This window comes from Megascapheus bottae, chromosome 7, assembly GCF_031878675.1.
Source record: "Megascapheus bottae isolate mThoBot1 chromosome 7, mThoBot2.hap1, whole genome shotgun sequence".
NCBI classification, from domain to species: domain Eukaryota; kingdom Metazoa; phylum Chordata; class Mammalia; order Rodentia; family Geomyidae; genus Megascapheus; species Megascapheus bottae.
In genome coordinates, this window is record NC_143515.1 from 47,001,276 (window position 1) to 47,013,544 (window position 12,269).

The 12,269-nt window shown below is 38.0% G+C and overlaps 1 protein-coding gene across 1 annotated transcript in view; it reads right to left on the reverse strand.

Moving 5' to 3' along the window:
- Positions 1-12,269, reverse strand: part of Cimip6 (ciliary microtubule inner protein 6) — a 40,790-nt gene that overhangs the window by 24,368 nt on the left and 4,153 nt on the right. The window contains 2 exon segments of the mRNA XM_090336924.1: positions 2,859-3,009; positions 11,445-11,646. Of these exon segments, the coding sequence (XP_090193050.1) occupies positions 2,859-3,009; positions 11,445-11,646 (353 nt within the window).

Sequence of the window (12,269 nt, forward strand, 5' to 3'; positions counted from 1 at the left end):
CTCAGACTACTGAGAAAGTAGGATTACAGGTGGGAGCCACCAGCATGCTCCACTTCCCCCATTTCCTCCTCCTCCTCCTCCATCCCCTCCTCCTCCTGCATCCCCTCCCCCCTCCTCCATCTCCTCCTCCTCCTCCTCCTCTTCCTCCTCCTCCTTGTGCCAATACTGGGGCTTGAGCTCAGGGTGTGAGTACTGTCCTCGGGCTTTCCCAAGGCTAGCATTCTACCACTTGAGCCACAGCCCCACTTCTTTTTCTGTGTATGTGGTATTGAGGAATGGAACCCAGGGCTTCATGCATGCAAGGCGAGCATCCTACCACTAGGCCACGCTCCCGGCCCGTCATACAGATATTTATCTAAGTGTCCATCTCTTTTCTTTCCAGCTTAGCAGCACTCAGTGGGCCTTCCCGGTCCCAGGGTGCCTTCCCTCTTCTCAGAGAAGCGGTGCAAATACTAGAGTCAGGCTATCTGGGTTCAGATACTAACCATTCTACCCACTATGTAACTTGAGCAAGTTGTTTAAATTCTGTGTTTTCTTTTGAAGGTTCAGTACACACACTCCCAAAATGCTACTCTAGTATATCGCTATACTGAGTTAATGGCACTTGAACACAGTGGAGGCTCTCTTTTCTTCTCTTAAATACAGGTCATGAAATCCCTATATGAAAGATGTCATCTCCTTACTGGAAGTTCTCTCATCACCAAGCACAGGAAGTGGTGAAGGAATCTGTACAAACGATAAATTAACCTTCACCAGTTGCTCACTAACCAGCCAGCTAGTGACCTGAGCTTCAGTCCCTTGCCTTTCCTCTACTTCTCAATACCACTCCATTCAATTCGGTATATAGTAATTCTGTGGTTTGTGTCATTTCCTTATAAAGGCTTTCGTGCTATGTTAAAACTTACTTTAAATATATATATATGTCTATATATATGTCTGTCATTCATCTTTATGTAAATTCTTAGACTTGACAAAACTACAAAAATACTATGTCTTCTCACTGGGCGCAGTGGCTCATACCTGTAATCCTAGCTACTCAGGAGGCTGAGATCTGAAGATCACAGTTCAAAGCCAGCCAGGGCACTGAAGTCTTTAAGACTCTTATCTCCAATTAACAACTAGAAAACCAGATGGGGCACTGTGGCTCAAGGGGTAGGGTGGTAGCCTGGAGGTGAAGAGCTCAGGAATAGCTCCCAGGCCCAGAGTTCAAGCCCGATGATAAAAAAAAAAAAAAGACTCCTTACCTGAAAAGTGGACATAGTAAGGATTCAGTGAGTTCTATTTGTAAAGTTCTGCCAAGTGGCTGGCAAATTAATGTGCTTGATAAATGTTACATGTTGATCATCTTTATTCTTCTAGAGTTCCAGAAAAGCTGCTTCTCCATTTTGCTTTTCTTCTCTGTATCTTCTAGGTTTTTATTGTTTTATGCTCTTGATATTTCCTTAACTTTGTTCAAGTTTTTATTATGCCTAAATTCTTTTAGTATAATTCTAATTTTTTGTGGTCCATCAGTGATTAGGAACAGAAGAGGAGCTGTGATTTTCCAAATTAATGCCTGGTGTGACAGTGACTAAACTACTCTGTTCTAGTAGTCTTAAAATGGAGTGGGTAGACCATGATTGAAAATGCTCTGGAATCATCCTTGCAGGAACCCTCTGAGTTCTGTGTTTTATAGTAGTAGTTGCTTTTGTCTCTTCTGTACTGGCTGATGGGGCCTGCGCTAAATGTCAGCCCAGTGTTACTTTCCTGCATTTCTCTCTAAGGATTACTTCTTTGAATTCTTTTAACCATTAATAGGCTCCCGTCCTTTCCCACATTTCGTAAGGCCCTCCAGAGTTCCCTTCAGTTTATAACTTTTGTCTTACTTAATAGAGTTTTTCTCAGTCTACTATTTTGAATCAAAAGCAGAAACTTTTCTATCTAAAGAACAGGCCATTGTTACACATTAATAGTCCTATTCATTAACTACTTCTGTTGAAGTGGAAATGATGCTGAATATGATTATTTTTCTACCCTTCTGACCTTTGGTCATGCTGCCAATGCATCCTTAACTGGACTGACCAGATTACAAAGTCAATTAAGGCTACTATTAAGAACTGCACGTCATCCTTTGTTGACTATTGCTATATGTTACAGCTGCTTATTTAAAGTCTAGCTTATGAACTTTTACTTATAGTGAATAAATGCATTTGTTTTATTCAATCCTGTACTTGTTTAAGACTTGGTAAACCCTCTCTCAGAGGCAGAAGTATCTAGGATACAGGCTACGAGACAGATAAGACTTCCATGAAATTAAAATGACAGTATCAAATAAAATAACGGTAAATGTGAAAATGTTTTAGTGAATAGCTCATGTGCTGTACATTCTCACATGACTTCCAAATGTTGAGGAAAGGGGAAAGCTGTGAACACAGCTTTTCCTTGTAAATCATGCTTATGTTTATTACAATAAAGGTGCTCCAAGTTCTATAGGTTAACTTAAACTTTTATAAGTTAAACTTAAAATGTTTTAATTTTTTAAAAAATTTGACTTTTTTTTGTCTTGAGCAATAGCTACAAATAACATACAGAACTAACATCTCTTCAAGTCCACTTTGTAAGGTAATATCATTTAGTATTACCTGTTTTATAGTTAGATATATTTAAAACAATGAGCTTTCAGAAAGCTACCAACTCTGATTTTGGTATTCTTAATGGTCAGTGCAACTTTTTCAATACATTATATTAAAGTTGTCTGTTAGAAAGTAACTTGGTAAGGACTGCTCAGGTTATGTGTCATGTCTACTCCGGTAGAGAGAAGCCATTTTAACAGTAGTAAACTGAGATAACAAAAGAGGTTGTACTACTACTAACCTTACCTATTCCGAAAGAAGGCTTTTGTATCCTGCTGTGTCTGACTGGAAAAAACGGTTGTGTGGGTTTTTGGAAGTCAGTCCTCTGGATACTCTGAGGGTTATAAGGTGGTTGGATTCCATGCCTTGACGACTCAACACATGGCCACCAGTCACTCTTTATAGAGAAAAACAATTGGAAACACAAAATTGAATACTCTTGCACATTTTCATGTATTTTGTGAATGGTCAAGAATTTAACTTATTAGTCTAGTATTCAAAAACAGTTTAAATCTAGGAATGAATGGGTGTGTGTGTGTGTGTGTGTATGTGTGTCTGTTCCCCTACTAGAGCCTGAACTCAGGGCCTCAAGTTCTTGCTCTGTTTACTCATGGCTGATATACTACCACTTAACTCATAGCTCTATTTCCAGCATTTTTCTGGTTAATTGGAGGTAAGTGTCTTGAAAAGTTGTCTGACCATCTGGATCTAAATTGGGATTCTCGGATCTCAGCTCCTGAGTAGATAAGATTATAAGCATGAGCCACCAGCTCCCATCTTGTATTTCTTTTTTAGTGTTTGTGTGTGTGTGTGTGTGTGTGTGTGTGTGTGTGTGTGTGTGGTATTGGGGACTGAACCTGGGACTCCCACACCTGCTAGATAAGCACTCTACCACTTGAAGCATACTTTCAGCCCAAAGACTGTATTTCTTAAGAGGCACCTAAAAACAAATCAGCCTATATAATTTTTAGCTGAAATACAGTTTCTAAATTCTTATTTAGCTATTCACTATCAACACATAATGTAATAAAAATAAAAGAATTATATTTTTACATTTTGTACTTTAATCTTATTATAAATAATTTAAACATGATTTAATATAAAAGCATGCTCAATATATTTTATGGTAATGTATAATCACCTAAAATGTTGCTTTCAAAGGATTTTTTGGTTGTTGTTGGTGGTGGTTATAGAGCTTTAACTTGGGAACTGGATGCTATTTCTAAACTCTTTTGCTCAAGGGTCATGCTTTAACACTTTGAGCCACTTCTTTAAAAGTTGTTAGTAAGCTGGGAGCTGGTGGTTTACATCGGTAATCCAAGCTCAGGAGGCTCAGATCTGAGGATTGTGGTTTGGGGCCAGCTGGAGCAGAAAAGCCACTGGGAGACTCTTACCTCCAATAAACTACTCAAGAAGAAAGCTGTGGGTCAACTGGTAGAGCACTAATCCTGAGCACAAAGAGACTCAGGGGTAGCACCCAGGACCTAAGTTCAAGCCCCAGGACAGGCAAAAAATAAAAAGGTTTTAGCAGATGTCTTTTTTTTTCTTTTTTTTGGTCTCAGGGCTTGAACTCTCCACCTGGGCATTATCCCTGAGATGTTCAGATCAAGGCTCCCGCCCTACCCCTTGAGCTACAGTGTCACTTCCAGTTTTCTAGTTGTTCATGGAGATAAGAGTGTCATGGACTTTAGTGCCTGGGGTGGCTTACAGGCATGAACCACCGCGCCTGGCTTGTTTTTCTATTCTAGTTTGTCTTATTGCTTTTTCTTCTGTTTCATTAAAAGCAATATTTTGTTTCATAAATGTAACTATGCTTGTGAATCACATTGATTTACACTAATGACTCAGTTCAACAATTTTTTTCTTTGTTCCAAAGAGAAAGAGCTCCAATGTTACTGAATTTTGGGTGTTCAGTGCTAGGTACACAGAAGAGGGAGGAGTAATTAGGCCTTCAGTGGCACATAGGCCATTTTGTCTCTTAGAAGCTGAGAAAGCATTTGTTACTCAATTCTGATCAAAAAATTAAAAATTAAAATCTGCTTCATCAGGAAAAAGAAAACCTGAGGGAAGGCAACTGGTACAGTGAGAAGTTCCTGGATATGGTGGGATAAGGAAGTAAACTTAAGTATATGCTGGTACCTACCATGGCTTTTAAGAAAACAGGTTTATGAAAAGCCAGGCACTTGTGGCCCATGTCTATAATTCTAGCCAATCAGGAGTTAGAGATCTAAGTATCACAGTTCAAAGCCAGCCTGGGTAGGAAAGTCCATGAGATTCTTATCTCCTATTAACTTGAGCTGAGAGTCAAAGATAAAGTGCTAGCCTTGAAAATCAAAAGCTCAAGGAAAGAGGCCAGACACAGAGTTCAAAACGCAAGGCTGTCCAAAACAGACTAGAAACCAAACTTTTAAAATATAATTCAAAGGGCCGGGAGTTTGGCCTAGTGGTAGAGTGCTTGCCTAGCATACATGAAGACCCGAATTCAATTCCTTGGTACCACATACATAGAAAAAAGCTGAAAGTGGTGTTGTGGCTCAAGCCCAAGGACAGTGCTCAGGCCCTGAGTTCAAGGCCCACGACTGTCAAAAAATAAAATAAAATATAATTCAAGGAGAATATTAGATTCTAGTAATAAAATTCTTACACCATAATCAAGGCTAAAGTAATAAAAATAGGCATCTGAAGAACCCTGTGTGAGTTGGGCATGGTGAGGACATTCCTACAATCCCAGTTGTTGAAGGGGTAAAGGAAGGAGGTTCATGAGCCCAGTAAAGGGTCACAACAACGTTCTCCTAAACAAAAGTGAGAGCGAAAGGGCTGAAAGTGTAGCTCACATGGTAGAGTACAACACTTGCATAACTTGGGTGAGGCCCGGGGCTCAATCCCTAAAACTAAAAGAGAATCCTATGTGGCTGCATGGGAAGTCAGCTCTCAAATGAGTTAAATTTCTGAAAAAATAAGCATGTGCAAGAGAAGTGCGCAATATCAAACTCAAAATAAAATACAACAGAGTCAGCTTGCCAGTAGACTACCAAGAAGCTTAGGAGGGCTGGGAATTTGGCCTAGTGGTAGAGTGCTTGCCTAGCATGTATGAAGATCTGGGTTAGATTCCTCCGTACCACATACATAGAAAAAGGCAGAAGTGGTGCTGTGGCTCAAGTGATAGAGCACTACCTTTGAGGAAAGCTCAAGGACAGTGCTCAGGCCCTGAGTTCAAGCCCCAGGGCTGGCAAAATAAATAAATAAATAAATAAATAAATAAATAAATAAATAAAAAGCTTAGGAGAAAACCATGAAATATGCTAATGACAGCAAAAGTAATTTTTCTCCTGGGAGAAAGCTTAGAATAAAAAAAAATCAAAGATTAACAATCTGGAAAGGATTACAATGTTCAAAGCTAAAAGTTGAGTATTTGTTAAGGGAAATTATCTGATAAGATGAACATGTACCAGAGAGAGAAGGGCAAAGACTTGAATAGCAGATGAAAGAATTAGGTATCCCTATCACTTTAAATCAGTACTAGGCTTTTTGGCTAATGACAACTTGTATCTGGACTCATGGAATGACAGGCAAATGCAAATAGGTGATTTCTGGTCATATTCCAGAAATTTAGGAACCAGGGAATTCTGGAGAATGGGAGAGACTGGCTAATTTCTAGATTTTCAGAATGGACTAAAAGGTAAATTTTAAAAATTAAGACTGCTTGATATAGATCCAATGAAAATTCTGGAACAGATTACCTAAACAGATGGTGCCTTCTTGATATGTGGCTAAAAATAGTCAGGATTTACTGTTTGAGTCAGAGTGGCTGCTTCTTGCAGCTCCCCACTCCATAATTACCCTCATACTATTATGTATAAGGTCTTGAATTCAGACTCTTACTTTACTCTCTTGTACAGTTCTATATGGTAGGTACCCCAGTATAGATGGTAGGAGACTCCCAGGCAATGAAACTTCCCCTAAGCTATGTTTCTAGCAGGACAAAACACAACCACAATTTGACCCCCACCTATGCATACATATCCCAGCCTCTGCGCTATATCAAGTTTCTTATGGAATGCTGAAGCAGATAAGCAGAAACTTAACTATGTTGTTGCAAAAGCAAAGAGTCAGCAAATAAACAAAAAAGAGTCTTCGAAACTCAGAGTTCTGTGTTTGAACATTTTCTTACAGAACACATGTGTGATCTCACAAAGTCATTCATTTTCAACATTTCACATTATTCTTACTTTAAGTCAAACAAACCTGAATTAAATATCCCAACAAATAACTCTAAAATGAACTTAAACCACCTTGATAGTGACCCTTAAAAATAGAATGACAATCTAAGTGCCAGTGATTGTATATAGAGATTCCCTTCTTGAATACATGTTTGTTAAATACATCATTTGAAATATGATGTACAAATTGTGTTGAGGCCATCATAAAACCATTGTTTAAAAGATTAGTATGTATCTATTTAGACTTTGGAGTTGATTTCTTCCTGTCCACTATCTTTTTCTTGGAGATTTGTGTGGAAGCACTAAAGCTATATTTACATATGTTATTTTTCAAATTTTAAACTATGCCAGCAATAAACCGATATGCAGCATAATATAATCTTTTCTATCTTTTAACTTCTTTACATTTTACCATCAATTGCATTTTTATACAACTCCAACAACAATAACAAAATAATTCTGAATGTCTTTTTCTCCACCTTCTCTCACCATGGAGATGCAATGAATTTGTATCATGCTGAGAAACTGAATTGTGCCTTTGAGCCCTGCTTGAATGAGGTGCTACTGGAATAAACTCTATCAAGCTTCAAAAAAAAAAATAGAATGACAAGCTGAGTGCTACTGGCTCACACCTATAATCCTAGCTACTCAGAGAGCTGAGATGTGAGGATCATGGTTCAAAGTCAGCCCAGACAACAAGTCTGTGAAACTCTTATTGCCAATGTACTGCAAAAGTGTGCACGTGGAACTGTGGCTCTTGAGCAAAAGACATTCAGGGACAGTGCCTAGGCTTAGAAGTCAAGCCCCAGTCCTGGCACCAAAAAAAAAAGAGAGAGAGAGAGAGAGAGAGAAAGAAAGAAAGAAAGAAAGAAAGAAAGAAAGAAAGAAAGAAAGAAAGAAAGAAAGAAAGGCAGGCAGACCAGGTATTACAGTTAAGTGTCAATGACCTCTTAGACCAGATCATTTAACTCCTTGAACGCTATTTGGCATTCATAGTTAGGCTTGGAAGGGAAAACTTATAAATTGAAGACTTGATGGTTATAAGAAGTATAAACAGTGGTGATGAATTATATATAAAACTATGTACTCAAGGAACCCTTGTTCATTTGAATAAGTTTAAATTCAAGCCATTATAGTTACTTTCAAATTTAATTATCATTTGTCCTGCTTAGGAAACGAAAATGAAACAGTTGAATGCTGATGGCTTAGGCCTATAACCCTAGCTATTCAGGAGGCTAAGATCTGAGGGTTATGGTTTAGAGCCAGCCTGAACAAGTAAGTCTGTGAGATTCTTATCTCCAACTAACCACTGGAAAAGTCAAAGTGGAGCTGTGGCTCAGAGTGAATGAGCACTAGACTGAAGCAAAAGAGCTCAGGGACTGGCACAGGCCCCGAATTCAAGACCCATGACAGTCGAAACAAAACAGAACAAACAACCCCAAAACAGAATCCTATAAAAGCAAAAGCACTCATATTTCACTTTTCAGTACTGTTACAACACTATTAAATTTCTACATCAGCTTCGGAGGGGATAAACTCTAAAACCATAGCAGTGATCAAGGGAGTTTTACTATAAAAACCTTGTAAACAAACACCTTGTATCATCACATATGTGTATCAGAAACTTATTTTGCCAATATTTGAGTCCCTGGAAAAGTTACTCTCCTTCCTTTCCTTTTTTCTTTTCTTTTCTTTCTTTCCTTCTTTCTCCTTTCCTCTTTCCTTCCTTTTTCTTTCTTTCTCTTCCCTCCCTCCCTCCCTTCCCTCCTTCGTTCTTTCCTTCCTTTCCTTCCTTCCTTCCTTCCTTCCTTCCTTCCTTCCTTCCTTCCTTCCTTCCTTCCTTCCTTCCTCCCTTCCTTCCCCCACCTCTCTTTCTCTCTGTCTCTGTCTGTGTCTCTCTCTTTCTGTTCCTGTGCCTACATCAGTGCTTACATTCAGGGCCACAAGATTTTGCTTGGCTTGTTTGCTCACAGCTGGTACTCCACTACTTGAACCATGACTTCAATCCAGCATTTTGCTACTTAATTGGAGATGGAGTCGCAGGATTTTTCTGAAGGACTGTCTTCTACCCTGGATTCTCAATGTCCCAATCTCATGAGTAACGAGGATAACAGGTGTGGGCCAGGGGGGCTAAGAGCTCAATCGTTCTTCTTAATCAGAACAGAGATGGCCTTCTTTGTCTCACAGATGTAAAGGGCATAATGAACAAGCTTTCCTAAAATCTTAGTAACTTAAGACTCTGCTGTTGGGGAAAGTATTTTGAAGAAATGATAACTACAAATAAAAATTAACAAATTTAAAAGCTTCTGCACAACAAAGGAAATAATGAAGAGACAACTCATAGAATGGGAGTTTATTTGCTAGCTACTCATCAGAGAAAGGATATTCAGAGAATATAGAGAGCTGCCAAACATAAAGCCCACTAAGACCAAAATGATTAAATTAATAAGTAAGCAAATAAATTGAATATCTCAAAAGAAATACAAATAAACATGATGAAACATTCAACATCCTTATCCAAAAAGGAAATGCAAATCAAAAAGACACTGAGGGTCCATTTAACTCTAGTTAGAATGGCAAAGATAAAGAAAACAAAAAACAGCAAGTAGGGAGGAGAAGAACTGTTGGTGGGACTGTAAATCCATACAGCCACTCTGGACTTGTTCCACAGAACACGAGTTATAAGATTAATAGATGATATGCAAAGGAGGAGTTTCCCATGGCTAAATAAATAGTGAAGTTATACACATGTATTACAGGATGCAGGGTGACAGGCTGAGAAAGGTACATAAAATTATACCTTTTCCAGAACTTACTTGATTGTGAAAATTTATTTTTTCAAGTACATTAGTCAAGGCTGGTGCCCTGAAAGATACACTCTGACATACACATGTCTTTTTTAAGGACCAATACTTGGAAATTCAAGACCATTAGATTTATTGAAATCCATTGTGCTAAAAAGCCCTTTTAACTGTATCCGGAAACTCCAACATTATGCCTCAGTGCAGGAGAAGAGGAGGGCTACAGAAATGACAGGAGACTTTCGGGAGTAATGGAGATGTTGCATGGCTTGGTCGTGGTAAGATAATATGACCAGAACTTTACCACAGCTCACAGGACTGCATCCTAAAAAAGGTCAGTTCACTGTATAAATGCTTTAGGCAGAAACTGTTTCACCAAACCTCTAACTACATTACTTTATATGGCAAAGGAGCTTTGGAGATGAGCTTTAGAATCTTTTCCTTTTGGTTTAGTTATTTTGGGGGATAGAATTTTTCAATTCTTTTGTCCAGTATTGGCCTCCTTTGTAACTAGGATAACAGGCTTACACTTGGCTTATTGAGAGGGAATTTTACTTTTTTCCTTGACTGATCTTGAATTGCCATCTCCCCCATCTTTATCTCCTGATAATTTCAGGTATGAGCCACTGTGCCCAGCCAAGATAAGGGATTTTGAGCTGGAGAGATTATCCCTGATTATTTGTATGGGCTCAATAGAATACAAGGATCCATTTAAAAGGTAAAAGTGTCAATCAGGGAGATTTGATTATAAGATTCTTCTGGTTCTAAAGAGGAAGGTGCCATGAGCCAAGGAATATAAGCAGCCTTAGAAGTTGAGAAAGGCAAACACAAATTGTTCCTCTAGAAGGAATGAACTTGAAAAAAGCCAGTGACAGTGGTTTTACATATCTGAACTCCAGACTATAAGAGAATTAATTTGTGTTGCATTAAGTGAGTGCTTAAATATGTAGTAATATGTAACAATTCCAACAAGAAATATGATAAATCATACTTCAACAATCCCAACTTCTTTTTTTGCCAGTCCTGGGCTTGGGCTCAGAGCCTGAGTACTGTCCTTGGACTTTCTCAAGGCTAGAGCTTACCACTTGAGCCTCAGCATCACTTCTGGCTTTTTTCTACAAATGTGGTACCGAGGAATCGAACCTGGGTCTTCGTGCATGCTAGGCAAGCACTCTATCACTACGCCAACTCCTGACCTCAACAATTCTAACTTTTAAAAAACGATAATGGAATATATTTAGGATGCCATGGTGAATAATAGGGGTTTGGCTAAACCAACATGGTATTTGCTTACTAGATAACCTTGGATATGTCCATTACCCTCATTGGAGTATGTATTATTATTTCTAATATAGTTCCAATAATACTTTTTTAGAAATGGTTGCAAATATTATACTTTATATAAAAACAAAGCTAATTCTCTATGTACTTTAATCTCTATATACTTTAAGTAGATGGTAGCTATTTTATAGCTACCATTTTATAGCTGAGTAGGGTGACGTGTTTGTATTAGAATATATGCCACAAACACTACTACAGAATTTCTCTAGTAGTCCCCAAACATTACTTAGTGGCTACAATCCCACCTATGCAGAAAATGACTTGTATTCTTGCCCTAAATATATACTGTTTATAGAAGCAAGTTGTCTGCCAGAATAGTTCCAGATTACTGCTTTCAACCAATGGATTATCAACAATCCTATTTCGAGACAAGCACATCACGTTCCCTAAAAATAGCTGTGACCAAATTACCCTAGAAAATAGCTTCCAAACCAAAATCTATATTTGAATACAACAAACATCTGTCCAACCTCTGCTTCAGGCCCTTGTTTTGGATCTATGTAGGGAATCGGTTCATTGTATGTTCTCATATTTGTGTTAATGAATTTAGCATAATTTACTCGTCCTCTCCAGACACAAGATGCTGAATGTTCAGTGCTTTTTTTCGCTTTTTCTTGTTTGATTTCTTCTTTAGTTACACAGGCTATACCACCATCTTCTATTTTGTGCTGTCTGAAAAACACAATTAAATAGTAAATTTTCTAACCCAATAAGCATTATACAGTCCCAATAAAATAAGAACTGAGTATATTTCAAGTATTAATTAAGACAGGTTTTATTTGGAGTGTTTAGTAGACTTACACTATTAAAATTTGGATTAGCTAATGTGTTAATAATGATTAGTCATTCTGATATTATAATGCAATACCTAGGCTTTCTTTTGGAGAAAATATTAGTGATTTGATCATACAAATCATGTTTGTAGTATTTATGCTTATGACTAAATTATATCATCACCTGATCATGCCTTCTTTAAAAGTTTTATGATCTAGAGCTGGCCTTCCCTTTAACCTTGTAAATTTAGTCATCAAGTCTGGTCAAAGACAGCTACTTACCTCTAAAAGTTCACCTGGCCAAGTTATAAAAGCTACCAATATTTCTCTTTTTCTTTTCTTTTGCTAGGTCCAAATCTGGGACTTGAATTTGGTTCCTGCTGCTTTGGCTCACTGGCGAGAACCCTACCAAAGTCAAGCCCAATACTTCTTTTTGAGAAAAAAAAAGAAAAAGAAAAAGAAAAAAAGAACCACTACTGGCAAAACATTTGATCTCTCATCATGTTTGGTGTTTCTACGAAC